The sequence below is a fragment of the Xenopus laevis genome, chromosome 2S, assembly GCF_017654675.1.
Source record: "Xenopus laevis strain J_2021 chromosome 2S, Xenopus_laevis_v10.1, whole genome shotgun sequence".
Classification (NCBI taxonomy): Eukaryota; Metazoa; Chordata; class Amphibia; order Anura; family Pipidae; genus Xenopus; species Xenopus laevis.
Window position 1 is genome coordinate 131068335 of NC_054374.1, and position 19363 is coordinate 131087697.

At 38.2% G+C, this 19363-nt stretch overlaps 1 protein-coding gene across 1 annotated transcript in view; it reads left to right on the forward strand.

The window, feature by feature from the left end:
• Positions 1-19363, forward strand: part of lrp1.S (LDL receptor related protein 1 S homeolog) — a 190408-nt gene that overhangs the window by 46619 nt on the left and 124426 nt on the right. Inside the window, 3 exon segments of the mRNA XM_018250057.2 lie at positions 10170-10289; positions 11859-11987; positions 13713-13976. Coding sequence (XP_018105546.1) covers positions 10170-10289; positions 11859-11987; positions 13713-13976 — 513 coding nt within the window.

Genomic DNA, 19363 nt, shown 5'->3' on the forward strand with positions numbered 1-19363 from the left:
TTTTAATGGAACACTGGGTGGTCACGGTTTTTCTTTGGAGCCAGTTTGTAATATATTTTTTAATGAATATTCAAGTACTGTGAAGCTGTGCATGTTACCTATGAAAAGTATATCTTACAGTATTTTGATGATCTCTTTAAAGTTAGAAGGTGACATTACTACCAAAGTACATAAATAATGGAGATTCTGATGATTCTGGAACAAAACCAAGCAATATGGTAACTTTGTTAATTTCTGTACATGTAGATCAGTGATCCCCAACCAGTAGCTCGTGAGCAACATGCTCTCCAACCCCTTGGATGTTGCTCCCAGTGGCCTCAGAGCTGGAGCTTATTTTTGAATTCCAGGCTTAGAGGCAAGTTTTGGTTGTATAAAAACCAGGTGCACTGCCAAATAGAGCATTGACAATCCACATAGGGGCTACCAAATGGCCAATTACAGCACTTCTTTGGCACCCCAAGAACATTTTTCATGCTAGCATTGCTCCCCAAATCCCTTAACTTTTCAATGTTGCTCACGAGTTCAAACTGTCTGATGTAGATGAACTGCCATGGTCTTGACATATCCATTAAACAGAATGCTAAAGAAGAACTTTGCAATGGGATCATCTATTATGCAAAATGCTAGGGATCTGGGGGTTTTTGGGTAAGGGATCTTTAGGTAATTGTTTTTTTAAATAATTTAGAATTTTATCATTTATACACATATGATTACACAAACCTAAAATGGACAGCTTCACCCTGCAGCACTTTCTGACTATTAAGGGCTGACTTATTCATTTTTTATTCATTTTGGAAATTGCTTATTGGCAGGTTTTTTTTTTTCTCAGCAGGTTTTAAATATCAAGATTTTTTTTCCTTTAGAATAAAAGCACTCAAAAAAATGCAATCAGAAAAAAACCGTGATGCAGATAAAATTTGTTGCCGCCACACTTAATCATAAACCTGCACAAATACACAACAAATGAATGTGAGAGTAGACCTTTGTGCCCTTCACATCTGATTTTGTATGTGAGTAGTTAGAATTACTGTAACCATACATAAAAGTCTCCTGGAAATCAGGCCTAAATCCCCTTTTTCCGTCACTCCGCCTATTCTCTCGGGGATACTGAGCGACTTCTAAGGTGCAGAAAACGTAATGCTGACGACTGCATCCCTTTGAAGAATCAATATACCCACAGTAGTTTTGTTTGGCATTAACTTCTATAATGTTTAATAACTTTGCATTCAACACAACAGAAAAGGTTGATTCTTTCTAAATAAAAGTGACTATTTTAATGTGAGTGTGTCCTTGTATCTAAACACTGTACTGTATTTATCCAGTTAAGTTGACATTCCAGGAATCCATGCAGGTTTTCCCGCACACCCCCAGCACACGCAACCGCTTTTAAAAATGTCAAATGTGGGAAATCTCAACTCCTTCCCCTTTAGGTTCAGCCTCACATCAGTAGTATTAAACAAACAGGCTAAGTGGCAGTAATATGGTGTGTGATTTCCATGGCAGTGCTTGGTTGGAAGTCCAAATCTCAGGACTCAGGAGAGACTGCATTGGGTCTATTTCTCTCAATAGTGAAATGGGAACTGTTGGAACATGGGCTCTGACCCGAAAATTCAGCAATGTTTCAGACTGCCTTGAGTCTTGATCTCAAGAATTGTTAAAAGGCTCAAGGCAGTCTGAAACGTTACTGAATTTTTCGGGTCGTTTTAAAAGAATCCTGTGTCTGGTGCTGTCTGTGAGTAAATTGATTCAAGAGAACAGTGTGAAATGGACATTGTATAACTTTCACCAAATTGAAGCGAAAGCTGAATTCATGGAGCGTGCTGAAAAAAATACTTGCTGTACTACTAAAATAAAAAATGAAACTGTGATCAAAAACAAAAGTAATTTAAAATAGACAATCATTTATTAGGACATGGAAACCAAAGGCCTAGATCATTTACTCCCCAATAGGCACAAAACACATTAGGCCTTTGTTTTCCCTGTCCTAATAGATGATTGTCTATTTTTTATTACTTTAGTTTTATGATTTTTGGGGGGAATTTTATATCACATCTTCATTTTTCAGTTGGTAGTACACATAAACAAGGTAAGCTGGAGGACTTTTGGCTCCTGTTTCTAATGGATCGACCAGTTATCTTTCATGTGTGCTAGCAGAATGGTAGTCATTTCAGTAGTGTTGGTCCTGTAACTGTGTGGGTTGGGCAGGGTTGACTGTATAAATAATTTCTAGATCATTGACCGCTATCTTTAATTATGGTTGTTAAATCATCCTTTGTTCTACAGCCTTTATTTTCATTTGTGGTTTTGGTGGTTTTGGACAACACCCTTGCTTCATTAGTGCAAGTTATTATGCTGCTTGTTTGGCACCAGGTCTGCGTGTTTTACAGCAATCAAAGTTGGCAAACAGAAGCTCTTTTAAAGAAGATGGCAAGGATGCGTATGAAACAGCCTTGTAAAGTTAACCCTTTATCATGGAACCCACTGGAGGGGGGGTTTTAGTAAAATACTTCACAGGCATTTTATTGACATACATTTTCAGAAATGAAACAAAGACACCAGTTTGCTAGATAAGAATTAATAAGTAGTAGTGTAAGCCCAGGCATGGGTGGATCATTTGGATCACTGATCACAAAATTTGAGAGCCAAATTATCATCCTTAAGAAGTATGTACCAAAATCAATGTTTTGTTTAACAGTCTGCTTAAAGGAGAACTAAACACTAAAAATGAATTTGGCTAGAAATGCCATATTTTATACTGAACTCATTAAAAGTTTCATCATCTCTGTTGTAGTAACGGTCCAGCCCTTTAGCATTGTCTCAGGAGTCTCATCTTGGGTTTTGTTAGGAGTTTCTGTGACACGCACATACTTAGGGGCAAATTTACTTAAGGTCGAATATCGAGGGTTAATTATCCCTCGATATTCGACTGCCGAATTGAAATCCTTCGACTTCGAATATCGAAGTCGAAGGATTTACCGCAAGTTCGAACGAAAAATTGTTAGATCGAAAGATTAAATCCTTCGAATCGTTCGATTGATCGAACGATTTTTCTTCGACCAAAAAAAAATAGCAAAGTCTATGGGGACCTTCCCCATAGGCTAACATTGACTTCTGTAGCTTTTAGGTGGCGAACTAGGGGGTCGAGGTTTTTTTGTTTTTTTTAAAAGAGACAGTACTTCGACTATCGAATGGTCGAATAGTCAAACGATTTTTAGTTCGAATCGTTCGATTCGAAGTTGTGGTCGAAGTAGCCCATTCGATGGTTGAAGTAGCCAAAAAAAACATTCGAAATTCGAATTTTTTTTCTCTATTCCTTCACTCCAGCCCCGTAGTGTGCTTTGTGGTGCTGTTGAGAAGTTAAGCTTAAGGGTTGTCACAAATCGGCAAGCAGAAAATGAGGCTTACCTGTCATGTTAGCTGAACCCACATGGCTGATTATTAAATTCTGATGCTAATTGTGCTGGTTTCTGAGCTGCCATGTACCAATAAACCAATTAATTATTAATAAGACTTAATTACTAATAAACCTTATATTGTGACATTTCAATTACATATATTCAGTATATTGTTAGTGGGTCCCTAAGCTCAGTAAGTGACAGCAGCACAGAGCATGTGCAGTGAATCGGAAGAAAAGAAGATGGGGAGCTACTGGGGCATCTTTGGAGAAACAGATCTTCCCTGCTAAAGGGCTGTGGTTGGGCTGGTACAGAAACCCAAAACATAATAGTAATAATAGTTCTCCTTCAATGGATACTATGGATGTGTAATCTTTATATATGTCACATAGTTCTCTGTAAGGTTCCAAAATCACTTGTATTTTCCTGTTCCTTGCAAATATGATGAAACTCTAAATTGCAATCTGACGGTTGACTTTAAACATTTGATTCCATGGACTAATGTACTGCAAGTCCCCCTTTTTCTGAGTCCAAAGCTCTGTTGTTGTGGTAAAGGCTGCACATTAATCTTAAGTAAATCCCTAAGCCTTTTGGGGAAATATTTGTGTACCAAAGGCATGTCTGAAACCCACTGGGCTTGTTACACGCTCAGAATTTTACGCACCCCTTGAAGCAAGCCGTTACTCCCATTTTAATTGCTATGGGTCATTGGAAAACTGCACTTTCTGCACAAGATCATGCCTTTCCCTTTCTTATGGTGGAGTGAGCATGGAGGAAACAGAATGAAAGACTTGCAAATTATTCTGGGCCATAGACGCTCATCAGGATTCATCAGAGCTCTCCTGTTTAAATTGATTTGACACTCTACAAGTGCAAGAAGCACTCAGATGCTGGAACTGCCACAATGGGGACTTTGTGTGTAATAGGAACATGTTGCTTTCCTGCTCTGTAACGATGAACCACCAACTCTGACCGTGCTTCTGTTTCTCAGGTTTGGGAGAGGGGCGAGATCTTTCTCCCTTTTTTTTTTTCTTTCTTTTTTTTTTAATATTGATGAATGGAAGCAAAGGCCAATAGCTCTACCAAGGGCATCACAATGGATTTCAATCCCTCTGTTTTACTAAGGGCTCTGGACAGTACTGAGTCAGGTTGATCTTGACCTGTGTTCAGCTACTGTTGAAATAAAGTAGCTGAATTAATTGGCATCAGAAAAAAAAAATATTTAACATGGGAAAGATGTATTGCTCGTTGATATTTCTTCAGCTGGTGGCCAGTTGATCACAACATTTAAGCATTGCCCCCAGACATTTATGTTAGATCACTGTTACTTCCTGTTATTTAGCAAAAGCAGATGGAGCAACATGTTAAGCCAACACAGAGTACAAACGTTCAGTGTGTGTCAGCAAGCAAGTGTATTGCTCACCATATACAATATACAGGCGTTGCATTGTTACTACTTCATTTAGAATGTTTATACAGTTCCTGATTTCTTTTTGAAGCCCACAGAGATCACTAAAGTAAATACCATTCTTAATTAGAACTCTCTTTAACCTCTTTCTCTTAAATGTGCAATTGTATTTATTCTATATATTTCTGATATATATACTGATATACAGGTATGGGACCTGTTATCCAGGATGCCTGGGACCTGGGGTTTTCCGGATAATGGATCTTTGCATAATTTGGATCTTCTTGTCTACTAGAAAATCACATAAACATTACAGAAACACAATAGGCTGGTTTTGTTTTCAATAAGGATTAATTAAATCTTAGTTTGGGTCAAGTACAAGCTACTGTTTTATTATTACAGAGAAAAAGGAGATTAAAAAATGTGGATAAAATGGAGTCTATAGGAGATGGACTTTCCATAATTTGGAGCTTTCTGGATAATGGATCCCATACCTGTGTGTGCTTCTTTGTGTTATCACTTGTGTTTTAGTTAATAGAGACATTCTATAGTGTTAATGTAAAGACTTAACAAAATTACTTAATATAAAAGGGATCCAGACATATATTGCCCCTCCCTTAAGCCAAAGCCAAGTCTGCCTTTGTTTATAGCAAGATTACTATGGTGCTGAATGTTTTCGAAACAAAATTATTTTTCAAGTTAATAGAAGTGTTGGTTTTACTTCCCTATTTTAATTTAAAGATATCTATTTTTTTCTGGGGAACGAACACGGTAAAAACCTCCTACTTAAATATTTTTTATGGAAATGTGCAACTTAATTTTCAAGTACTGAAAGGATATAAGCACGAGTCATTTTTACTATACAATGTTACTATAAACTGTGCACTATAGTGGGTAAATGACAAGGTTTGGGATACCTTTGATGTATAGCTTTATACTTCTTTCCTTTAGGGATGGGCAATTCTGACACGTTTTGCTTTTCTGAAAATTCGCAGAACAGCAATACATTTGGCAAATGCAATGAAATCAATGGGATGTTTGTCGCCCACCATTTTTTTTCCAATACATTAGTCTATGGGAGTTTTTTTGCAGTGAAACATTTTGCTCATCCTTCACCCTTTTCTGCTTTGTAAGGCTTTTTAGAAAAATCAATGAAAACGTATAAAAAAATCTATTGAGGTCGAAATGCATAAGAAATGGGGGGGTCCACAGAAAAAGTTGTAAAAATGTGGGAAAACAAAAAGTGGGAATGTAGAAATGAGATTTAACTGTAATTTAAATGAGTTTGCTGTTTCAAGATACCTTATCTTTTATGTTTCTGTTAAAATATGTTAGCATTACTTTGTAAACGGAAAGTCATTACTTGTCATTACATTGCCATCAGGCATCTCAACTCCCAAGGACTGAACTAAATACATTCATAAGGAACTGGAATGGTCACCTTGCCTAGCGTGCCATGTACTACAGTTGCTCTTTTTCAAAAAACTCACACTTGATGTACCCAGTATAGTCTTGTGTATAGTCTTGTGTATAGTCTTGTGTATAGTCTTGTGTATAGTCTTGTGTATAGTCTTGTGTATAGTCTTGTGTATAGTCTTGTGTATAGTCTTGTGTATAGTCTTGTGTATAGTCTTGTGTATAGTCTTGTGTATAGTCTTGTGTATAGTCTTGTGTATAGTCTTGTGTATAGTCTTGTGTATAGTCTTGTGTATAGTCTTGTGTATAGTCTTGTGTATAGTCTTGTGTATAGTCTTGTGTATAGTCTTGTGTATAGTCTTATGTATAGCACCAGGGGTTCTGGAGGAACGTCATTTTGTTTCTACTATGTACTGTATTACTGTATATGGCTGAAATTACAAAATACACTTGACTTGACTTGTTGGTGTTTCACACATGTGTACTAGTTCCTGGCTATGCTTGCTACCTCCTGCCTGCCATAAAACAGCGGTATATTGATCTCTGACCATAGTCACCATTACAAATGCAGTATTATAGGGCCACTGCTGCAAAGACATCCTGTTCCAGATGTATAATCCTAGAGAAGCAGGCATATGCATTTGCAAGGGGTTGGAAAGATGTCTGCGCTTATGAGTTTTCATATGAATCCGAAATGAAACTGTGCTACATCCTTTCATATAGTAATGCCATTCTGCTTAAAAATCATCCATAACTTGCCTGGGGGTCCACGAATCAAGTCTAGGTTGACTTTGGGCACCTGCAGGAGAGTTTTCTTATGGTCCACCTAATGGCAGTGGTTATGGAAAGCCTTTTGTAATGCTGGCAGGGTGAGCCCTTACTTTGTTTATGGCAGCATGCAATGTTTCAGGTAAACCCCTTTGTCAAGCATATAGGAATATAATGCACAGAGCAATTTAAAGCTTATAGGGCACCTGTTGGGTAAAAATGTTATCCCCAACCAAATGTGCAGGCTAATAGAGCCTGCATTCCAGTTGGGGATAACCATAGTTTTTAAAAAAAAAAAAATAACAAAAAAAAAGCCACCCGCCAGCGCTAGGCTACCCGCACCAGGAGGGAGCTCCCTGGTGTGAGCAGCCATGTTTGGTCAATTGCATGCACATAATGAAAAGCTGCCTTGAATTGGTCATTATGCACATGCCAGTGACACAATATAGCTGCTCACACCAGGGAGCTCCCTCCTGGTGCGGGTAGCCTAGCGCTGGTGGGGGGCATTTAAAAAAAACTAAAAAAAAAACTACTGTTATCCCCAACCACAATGCGGGCTCTATTAGCATGCACCATTTGTTGCGGATAACGTTTTTACCCAACAGGTGCCCTTTAAGCAAGGAACGTGACATAATGAATTGGTGTGACAGCAAGTGCATATTAAAATAATTAAGTAATTAAGCAAATGCACTGGCCAGTAGAAAACACCAAGAATCCATTTACTTCATATAACGTTCATAGTCCACAGTCTGTGACAAACGTGCCAACCGTAAATTAAACACGTCTTTTAGAAAAAAAAGTCCATCCTGCTTAAAGAGTGTAAAGCTTCACAGCCTTTAGTATCAGCAGATGTCCATACAGATGCTGATACTATTATTTTAATATGCACTTGCTGTCACGCCCATTCATTATGTTGCGTTACTTGCTTAAGCTTTAAATTGCTCTGTGCATTATGTTCCTATATGCTTGACAAAGGGGTTTACCCCAAAATGTTGCATGCTGCAATACACTTAAAGCAAGGGCTAACCCTGCCGACATTACCTTGTGTGCCAGTGATTTCTTTGTGCTATATTAGAAGTGAGGTTTCCGATACCTCTATCAATGTGCACCAGGTAGTCGTATTTCTTGGAAGGCAAGGGTGTGCGAATCAGGGGTGCTTTGCCAATGAGGCAAGTTGAGGCTGTCACCTCAGGCGGCAGCGCCCCACTAGGTACCATGGGCAGCAAAAATGCTGCTCCTGGTACTTTAAGAGCGAATTTCCGGGGGAGGGGGGGCAGCAACAACTGCTGCTGCCACAGGCGGCGGAGGGGCCAGGATCGCCCCTGGTGCGAATGCATCCAGAAACTTTCCTATTTTGTATCTTAAACCCATTTTGGAAATTAAGCCTTTATTTTACAGCTGTACATGGTCATTTGGATAGAACAGTAACCTGTGTGCATGTGTGACGGCAAAAAATAACTGGCTGTGCAGTTTGGTTGGTCTAGAACTGCAGAGACTCATGCTATTCAGAATTCTGTCATTAGAACTCGATTATTTTAGTTTATTCTTTGTGATTAGATATTGGTAAACCATATGTGGACTATTAGCCTACAGGAGGCTCTGAGTGGCAGCACACAGTTTTTTGTATGCAGCTTAATGTTTACTTCAAGCTAGGAATTAATAAATGTGCACCTGCTTTGAGACCACTGGGAACAACATCCAATAGTTGGTGAGCAGCATGTTGCTAATGAGCCACTGGTTTTGGCGATCATTGGTTTAGTGTCATGAGCACAGTTGCATTATACAGTCCCTGCTTAAAGGAATCCTGTCATCGGAAAACATGTTTTTTTCAAAACACATTTAATAGTGCTATTCCATCAGAATTCTGCACTGAAATCCATTTCTCAAAAGAGCAAACAGATTTTTTTATATTCAATTTTGAAATCTGACATGGGGCTAGACATTTTGTCAATTTCCCAGCTGCCCCAGTCATGTGACTTGTGCCTGCACTTTAGGAGAGAAATGCTTTCTGGCAGGCTGCTGTTTTTCCTTCTCAATGTAACTGAATGTGTCTCAGTGAGACATGGGTTTTTACTATTGAGTGTTGTAGAGTGTTATCTTGTGGGAGCTGCTATCTGGTTACCTTCCCATTGTTCTTTTGTTTGGCTGCTGGGGGGGAAAAGAGAGGGGGGTGATATCACTCCAACTTGCAGTACAGCAGTAAAGAGTGATTGAAGTTTATCAGAGCACAAGTCATATGACTTGGGGCAGCTGGGAAACTGACCATATGTCTAGCCCCATGTCAGATTTCAAAATTGAATATAAAAAAAATCTGTTTGCTCTTTTGAGAAATGGATTTCAGTGCAGAATTCTGCTGAAGCAGCACTATTTACTGATTCATTTTGAAAAATGTTTTTTTTCCCATGATAGTAATATATCTGAAACCCTTCTGCAGGTCAGAGAGCATGAGAACTGCAGTTATTATTATTATTATTATTATTATTATTATTATTATTGCCTTTTACCATTCCGATTGCTGAATGCCAGGAGGAGAGGAGGAAATCTGTGTTTTAGGACATAAGTGATAGAAATGCCAGCAAACGTGCTTCACACAATTCTTTGCAGTCTGATCTCTATCCTTTATTGTGTGAATTCTACTCCTAAGGCTGTGGCAATTATTTCGATGTGGAACAGTCATACTTTATTGGATCATTGCACATAATAATTCATCTGCCCGATTAACGATGGTGCGTAATGAGTGCCAGGTCCACAAGCCCCCAGGAGATTTATATTCTACATTATATTATACATGTGCTTAAACTAGACACAATTAAGTAATTTTCTTTCTGACTTGGGGGGATGGCTTTGTTTATGACTACTTACCTGCCAAGGACAAAGAGAAATAAACACGTGTTTTTCATTGATTGATTTGGCTGTGGCCTGTTTTATACTGGAGTTTCCATATCCATAGTGGCATTGCCCGCAGATATCAAAGACCATGAGGCATTTCAGAGATCCTTCACAAAAAAATGTTCAATACATTGTCTGGAATGTCTATCTTTATATGGAGACATACAGGCTGTTGAAGACCATGCAAACTGTGTGTTCTGTAGTAATGTACAATCCAGGATGTAAATACCTTATCTCCTAATGTTGCATTCTCTAGCATTGATGTGCCTTGTCTTTTTTTTTTTATTTTTTAGAATATGCACACAACTGTACAGAGATGGGATGTCAGCATCATTGTGCACGGACCATGACCGGACCTGTCTGTTACTGCAATGCTTCCTACCAACTCGTCGAAGACGGCAAGACATGCAAAGGTCAGAATAGGTTGTGGTGGCTGGGTCAGCAAAATGTGAATGTTGATTTAGAATTTTCTGCTAAAAAAGAAGTTATTAGAAAATCAACATTTCAGCAGAGCGTGATATTCTGCTGACAGTCTGAATTTTTTTTTACTAGTGTGCTCATTTGTGGTGCAATAAATTCAGTAGTTTTTCCGGTGGCTAATGCTCTAAAGAAGCTTATATTTTAAGCAGGAACTGAAAAGCTCCAAGCAGCAATGGGAATAAAATAACAACCCCCCTAAAAAGGGGCCATTTGTGTTCAATCTTTTTTATATCTTTAGGCACTTTGTAGCTTTTCAAACAAATAAAGATATAAACTTATAAAAAGTTAGATGACCAAAGTCTCTGAGTCTTCCCCTTGGTTGTCCGACCCACTGATCCTCGTTTCTCCTCGAGTACAAAACAACAGTCCAAAATTTTCTTTAAAAGGTCAGCGCTAATTTAAAGCTCAAAGGAAAAAAATATGATGAAAAGAGGGAAAAGGAATTTTTTATAGTGTAGTATTTACTGAGAGTTGTAGTTCCACAACCAAAAAAAAACTATTTTTTTTATTATTCTGAGCTGGAAGAGGTTAAAAATGCGCAAATATAGTGTAAAAACCAGCGTTTCCTCCACAATCCGCTTGCCGATTGTTGCTTCCTGGACGCTTGGATGTGACGTCATCCTTCGGCATAGACGGCTGACGTCACATCCAAGCGTCCAGGAAGCAACAAGCGGATTGTGGAGGAAACGCTGGTCGGAACCCCAACATTAACCGCTAGTAAAGACTTGCAGCAGTACGGACTTGCACGGATAAGTGACTATATGCCTGTTGCATATGCTCAATCTAAACGTTTGTAAGTACCCATTCAATAGCCACTTGTGGTGAATCGTAAAGGGTAACTGCACCAAATAGTTTTTTTTTTGGTTGTGGAACTACAACTCTCAGTAAATACTACACTATAAAAAATTCCCTTTCCCTCTTTTCATCATATTTTTTCCCTTGAGCTTTAAATTAGCGCTGACCTTTTAAAGAAAATTTTGGACTGTAGCTTTTCAAACAAACCTTTTGTCATCTGTTTGATGAATTGATTGCATCGTTCTAATGAACATACAGTTCATGTTCTATATATAGGCTGTCCTTCTATCATATAGTCATGCATATATTTCCCATCACTAGGTGGTCCTTGGTTTGAATAAAATAGGGAATCAAATGCTTTCCTTAACTGTTTTCTGTGCACTGATGCTGGCCAAGCTGATATCTATGTGGCCAGGATGACTGTCTGATTTCTGTCTTACTGTATATACACGAATACAGCTAAGAAAGCAGTTCAACATTCTGACCGTGCCAGTATCAATAAAGGATAGCCATCAGCCTAATTTTCTTATTATTGATTGACTTCTTGTTCTGTTTATAATAAAATATGATGTTAATTGCTATGAATAAGATGAGAATTTCAGCAGTCAGAATCCATTTTCTGGCTGATGACATGTTATTGATGGTGTAAATGTCTTCTGCTTATTTTCATATGTTCCTTCTGGCTACAATCTTTTCTCTCTGTTCAGACTTTGATGAATGCACAGTGTACGGCACCTGCAGCCAGACATGCTTTAATACAGAAGGATCTTATTCGTGTAGCTGCGTAGAAGGCTATCTGCTGCAGCCAGATAACAAGTCTTGCAAAGCCAAAAATGGTATGTGTGCTTTAGATTTGTTTTAACACTAGTATTGTACTGTGTATTTAACAGGGAACATTATGAAATCAATGCACCTCCAGATTAGCTCTGTATTAATTCATTAAATAGTAATTCATTTGGCTGGTGTTTATTATGCCAGCAGCAGGTTAATGGGGAAAAAATTAATTCTTTTGAGGCGATGGGGCCAGGTAGCGTGCGTCAGTATAGTCTCAATTGTTCGCTGTTTTAAAGGAGGCTTCTCTACAGAGGCAGGAAAAATATTTCTTAAATCTGAAACTTCCTTGGGAAATATCGAATGGTCCAATATGTCATATTTACTGGATTGTGTTTGTCAGATCAGATGATTTTTTTTGTTAGACATTTACTATGTAATTTTCAAATAAGGGGAAAAGAACAAATATATTGTACTGACTGATATTAGGTTTAGCAAGGCTATACCGAGAACTTTGGCTATAGTGGTCTGAGATCCTGTTTCAAACATAATGGGGCTGGTTTATTAAAAATATATAATAGTTCATTGAGAGAATTTGATTAAATTCAGTGTTTAGGACCAGGGACAAAAATTTGTGTAGCCAGGACAGAATTTAAAATATCTGTACATACCGGATGGATAATCCATTGTTGGCTGTTGTGTTTGGTTGTTAAGCTTTTTAGTCATTTCATCACACCTTATTGAATCAATCAACTGTTGACATTGGAGCAAGTTTACAAGTTTTTGGCCCTATGATATAATAGTTATAATGGTTGAGGACCACAAACATGTTAAAACTAATCATTAAACTATTCGGCAAAATTGACACAAGAAATGTCGTCCGATAACAAAGGGCCTTTGATTGTGACGAGATAACGAGCCATGATACCACCTGCTAAATAGAATGTGGGCAACTTTGACATTATTGTTATTGCAGGTCATTCCAGACACATGTTTGCTCTTGGAAGGGGCATTTCCCACAGATGCCTATGGAAAGTGTCCCACAGTAGGCAGCTGACCTTTTTTGTCACTAACAAGAGTATGATAAGCAAGGCAGATTAAACAACCAGCACCATTAGTTTTGCATTTGTAAATATAATATGTTTTAAAAGAGACATATAAATAAAAAAAAACCTTATTTTGTAGGCAATTATAATTGATATATGGTGTTGCTTTTACATGATTTATAAAAATTATTATCTTTAAAAACCCCCCTTTATTGGAGCTCCCTATAGATGTTATTTGGCCCCTGTCCCTGTTTCAAATGAGGGGTGGGCATGGCTTAATTGTCCCTGCCAGAAGCACAGTAGAAGGGGGACAGCCAATCACATTGTTGTCAAAGGTGCGGGGTGACTAACTTGCAGTTTTCCTTGGCATTACCATAAATTCCTCTTGTATGTTTTAGCTCTTAGGAGAGGCAAACAAGAGGTTTCAAATTGTAGCCAATGTGACAATTTTATGAATCAGCCAAGACTGCTGCTTGCTTTTCTTGGACACAGATAGTCAGACAATGCCTTAAACTTCCTTGGATAGCAGTGTGGGTGCAATGGAGGCAGGCTGAATAACCTTAAACAATGTTATTGTGTATTTGTTATTATTCAATTGCTTGCATATATTTAGCAGCAGGGTGTGGCATATGTAATTTTTGTATATGTAATAGTGATAATAGTGTTCAGTGGTTGTTTAACTGCCTGGGCAGTGACATCTAAACTTCATATTAACATACATTTTCTCTTTAAACTGCCATTTAGAACCAGTGGACAGACCCATAATTCTGCTTATTGCCAGTACCCAAAATATCCTTGCAACGTACTTAAACGGAGCAGCTGTAACTACCATCGTCCCTACCAGCACCAAACAGACTACAGCCATGGATTTTAACTATGCGGAAGAGACGGTGTGCTGGATACACATGGGGGAAAGCCCATCCCAAACCTTGTTGAACTGTGCAAAGATCCCAAATCTAAAAGGCTTTGTTGAAGAACGCAATATCAACATCTCTTTGAGTCTTCACCGTAAGTTAACATTTTGGGTTGATGAGGGTCTGGACTTAGAACTTTGAATTTATTGATGTCTGTGAATGCATTTTTATTTTGAGGAGATGTAAATGTTTATATGCTTGAAAAGTGAACTCTCTCTAGTTAAAGGGATACTGTCATGGGGAAATTTTTTTTTTTTTCAAAATGAATTAGTTAATAGTGCTGCTCCAGCAGAATTCTGCCCTGTAATCCATTTTTAAAAAGAGCAAACAGAATTTTTTATATTCAATTTTGAATTCTGACATGGGGCTAGACATATTGTCAATTTCCCAGCTACCCCAAGTCATGTGACTTGTGCTCTGATAAACTTGGGAAGGTAACCAGATAGCAGCTCCCTAACACAAGATAACAGCTGCCTGGTAGATCTAAGAACAGCACTCAATACTAAAAACCCATGTCCCACTGAGACACATTCAGTTACATTAAGATGGAAAAACAGCAGCCTGCCAGAAAGCATTTCTCTCCTAAAGTGCAGGCACAAGTCACATGACCAGGGGCAGCTGGGAAATTGACAAAATGTCTAGCCCCATGTCAGATTTCAAAATTGAATATAAAAAATTCTGTTTGCTCTTTTGAGAAATGGATTTCAGTGCAGAATTCTGCTGGAGCAGCACTATTTGGTTCATTTTGAAAATAAATTTTTTTCCCATGACAGCATCCCTTTAATTAAGTCTCTGTAATACTGAGTTTTTCAACCTGTCTGTTTCCCAACATTTAAACATTAAAATCACTACACACGTGCCTCTCCATCATCTGCTGTGTAGTTGTATAGGTAAATCACAAATCATCACAAATTTTTAAAGCCATTAGCATTAGTGCAATGAGGCTGCGACCATAAAATACATATAGACAATACAAGAGGTCCTCTGTATTGTGTGTGTGTGTGTGTGTGTATATATATATATTGTGAAAATTGTGAAAGTAATTAAAATAATCATCTAGGCATGATGTATAGTGATGGGCGAATGGGCGTCAAAATGATTTAGACGTGCGTCAATTTCAACTCCCACGACAATTTTTATACATGCGCCTATTTTGTCCAAATGCAGTAAAGTCAATTTGCACATCAGATAATTTTGATGTGCAACAATTTTTATGTGCGTCACTAATCTGATGCGCGGGCAATTTTTTTTGATGCAGCGGAATTTTCTCTGCAGTTTCGTGAATTTATTCGCCGGCAGCGAAACGCTGAAATACTTAAAAGGAGCGGCACAGTATCAGTTAAGCGTACAATAAATTGTACAGAAGGCTGTTGTCTCCTGAGTGCACAAGGGTATCCCTTGAATTAGAAGAAGGGAAGCTGCAGGTTTGAAAAAGGAATGTGATTTTACAATGCCAAAAGCACAGTTTTTATTTTGTTTATACAAATATATAAAATACACACCCACCATTTTGACTTTTGGAAGCATGTTTCAGAGCTTACACACTAATTGTGTGTATACATTGTTGCTTTTAATTAGATGAACTATATAGGAATGATGGAAGCATGTTTCAGAGCTTACACTCTAATTGTGTGTATATATACACTGTTGCTTTTAATTAGACGAACTATATAGGAATAAAAAACAATCTTGTTATATGTTGGTAGCAATGGAAAGCAAGGTGACTTAACAGCTTTTGTTATAGCTTTTGACAAGTAAATCAGAACTAGAAATGTTTTGTAATTTTGAATTTATGGACCGAAAAGATGGAAATGAGTTCAGCTTGAAAGACCACGTATAAGGAACAGATACATATGTTATGTTAATGCCTAAACCTCCGGTAATCGGGCAGCTGTGCCCTGTCTAAGGGAATATTAATGTCTGATTTGTTGTATCATAGCTCTGTGTTAAACTGCTATAGCACAAAAACAATTTGTACAGACAGAAAGGGCAGACTAACGGTAACTAAAGCCTAAAATCTAAAGTGCCAGAACAATGATAAACAAAACAAGAGAGGATTGTACATTTACATAACTTATGGGAAGCTGACTTTCCTCCTGTTTGGACAGTGATATGGAATTTCCGTTTAGCTTTAATTTTTGCTGGAGAGATGAGCCAAATAAAGCGACAGCTACCCTGTGAACTCTGACTTACTGCATTGTTGTCCTCCCTATAATGCCTTCATAAATATTATTTACAGTGACTATTAAAGTGGTAATTCACCATCCAAACCCTTTTTTTCTCAATTGAGATTTCAGATATTTCACCAGAAGACTTGTTGTTGTTTTTCAGTTGCTTTTGCTTTGCTTTTTTTTTTTTTTTTTTTTTTTTTTTTAATATTCCAGAATTGAAGTATAAATTTTAATGTTCATGTTTCTAGTGTTTCGGTCTGGCAGCTCAGTGATCCAGGTGCAGACTCTGAACTGTTACAATTTGTTACATTTAGTTGATAAAACTAGTTATCAATTCTAACAACTGCCTTTATTGAAAACTCAGGGATTCTGCTCAGCAGGACTAAAGATAACAAATTTATCAGCTAGTGTATCATTTCGGATAGTTATAGAGTCGGTGACTAGTGATGTGCTGGAAAAACTGACCCGCTCCCATGCACTCTTATGCACTCCTGATCTGCGCCCGCCTACACCCTACTTCTGGCTTCCTTTTATAGACCCGCCCCACCCGGCCGATGACATCACAAAAGGGGCAGGGTGGGTGCACGACTATAAAACCGGAAGTGCGAGGTCACAAATGGGGCAGCGAGGTTGGCCTGAACCTGCCCGACCCGTGGGCATTGGGCTGGCCCACACATCACTATTGGTGACCCCCCCCCCTCTCAGAGCTGCTTTAGAAGGTGAGAAATTAAATTTTACACATCAGTATAAAAAAACAAAAACGGTCACAAATAGAATAGAGATGGAAAAAGTTTTTATGTCTGGCAAACGGTCTGAAACTAACTGAGATGAAATAGTGTTTTAGGGGTTGTTCACCTTCCAAACACTTTTTTCAGTTCAGTTGTTTTTAGATTGTAAATAAAGACTTTTTTCAATTACTTTCCATTATTTATACTTTACCGTTTTTCTCCAAAATCTAAGTTTAAAGTTAATGTTCCTGTCTGTGGTGTTTGAGTCTGGCAGCTCAGTAATTCAGGTGCAGACTCTTAACTCTTACAATTTTGCAACATTGAGTTGATACATTTCTCAGCAGCGTCTCTGGAGTATCAGCAACTATTGTATCAAGTCTAACAGCTGCCTGTAATGAAACCCAGAGATTCTGCTCAGCAGGGACAAAGACAAGAAATGTTTTAACTAAATGTAACAATTTAGAACAGTTTACAGGGTCGGCGACCCCCACTCCCAGAGCTGCTTTAGAAGGTGAAAAATGACATTTTACTCTTCAATATTAGAAAAACTGGCACGGTTAGAAAATAGAAAGTAAATGAAAAAAGTCTTTATTTCTGGTGATCTATCTGAAAACAACTAATTGTTTGAAGGTGAACAACCCCTTTTAAAGGTGAACAACCCCTTTAATTTGCTAATGGAAATAACCAGGTACCAGTGTGTGTGTTTGCGGAGTCCCTTAGGCAATAACCTTACAGTCTGACTTCAGATTCTGACCTCTGCCAGGCTGTGTAACATAAAAAGCAGTGTAGTGCTGCTTTTTAACATTGATTCACCCAGGCAAGCTCCCTTCACAAGCAACTGATTACATTGATTATACTCTGGGTGCAAGTTTTACCTTCAAAGAGGCTTGCCTAGGTTCTTCTTCAGGGATGCTGCAGTGTGTCCCTACAGAATATAAAACTACTTTCACCGCTGATTCTCTTTAAAGAAACATTTTGTCATGAAACCTAACTTTACAGACCCATAATGACATGGACAGTTTAGCTGTTGCTTCAGGGACAGATCAGTCTCTTCATCCTTGTGATGATATATGGGACGACTTTAGCACACAGTGGGTTTAGACTACTACTAAAACTGGAGCACTTTTTTTTAAAAATTTTTTAATTTTGTGTATTAAGAAAGGAGTTTAAGTTATTAGCATCCCTTAATTCTAAGCAGTGCCTGTAACAGTGAATGCTTTGGTATTAAGTAGATTTACAACATGTTCATGCAAGACAAAGCTAACATTTATTGCCCTTGAATTTTAAACCATTTTATCCCGGAAAAATTCTGATTGAAACATTCCAAGATGGGCTGTATTAAATGATTATGCAGTGTTAGAGATTAGTCAGGCTAATCTGGCTTCCACGTGTATACTTAAACTTTCTAGACCAGGAAAGGCGTACTACATTTACTGCAGCCTGTTGGAAACATTTGTTTGGAAATATTTTGATGTTTTGAGTTGTTAGGTGCAACCTCTAGCTTTCTGGGAAAGCACACTCGTGAATGAAGCGAAATACATCTGTGACATCCCATCGTAAGGTGTTCTAACACATGGGTAGGGAAATAAAAACACACTATACCCTCAAAAAAGCATACTGTGCCTGCCGTAGAACTAAACCCCCAGGATCCAATCTCAAAGCTGCTTTCAGTTATGTTAGGGTTGACAAGTCGAGACAATCTGGACACTCCTGTAAATCTCAGACGGGCAGAATTATGTTGGGTTTGTGTAGGACTGTTTAGGTCTTTAGCACTTAAAATGCCAGGGACTATTTTGAATGTCATTCTGACATATTGAAATCAAAGGAACTGCGCAAAAACATGATGCAGAACCTGGTCACTAGGTCTTAGTTTTATCAGAATGAATGTGTCCTTGTTCTTCACTATAAATTCACTGCTGTTGGGCGTGTGTGTGTTAAGGGTAGTGACACACCAGGAGTTTAATCGCTAGCGATAAATTGCTGCTTACTGGAGAGTGCAGGAGATTAGTTCCCCAGAGAAGCAGCGATTTATCACTAGCGATTAATCTAATGATTAACTACCCTAAGAGTAGGCTATAACAAACTTGTTTGTTATAGTTATACAGGAGCAGTGACCAGCTCCATGTTGTAGCTCCCACCCTCTCCAACTATAGTCAGGTGATCCCACTGGTGTCTAATAAAAGGGCAGCCAAGTTTGGGAGTTTTACTTTGAAAGCAGCTAGTAAGTTGCAGGTAAAACGTATTCGTCCCTTTTATAAAATGTATAATGAAACCATAGAATTCTTAATGAATCAGATGAAAATTGAGTGTAGGACTGGCCAGATATGGGATGACTTTGACGTAGTTGGCCAACTTAAATATATTGCAATATATGGACAAACAATCCCTGTGTTGTTTAAAGGGTAAGGCATTTTTCAGTAGCAGTATGCACAAATGTCTCTGTCTTAAATATATTGATAATGGGTTGAGTGCAGAGGACTCTTGTATTTGTTTGAGTAGGCTATCCATCCAACTTCTCCATCAGACACCTCATTACAAACATAATTAGCAACTTCATGTGTCCCTGAAACCAGTCTATAATC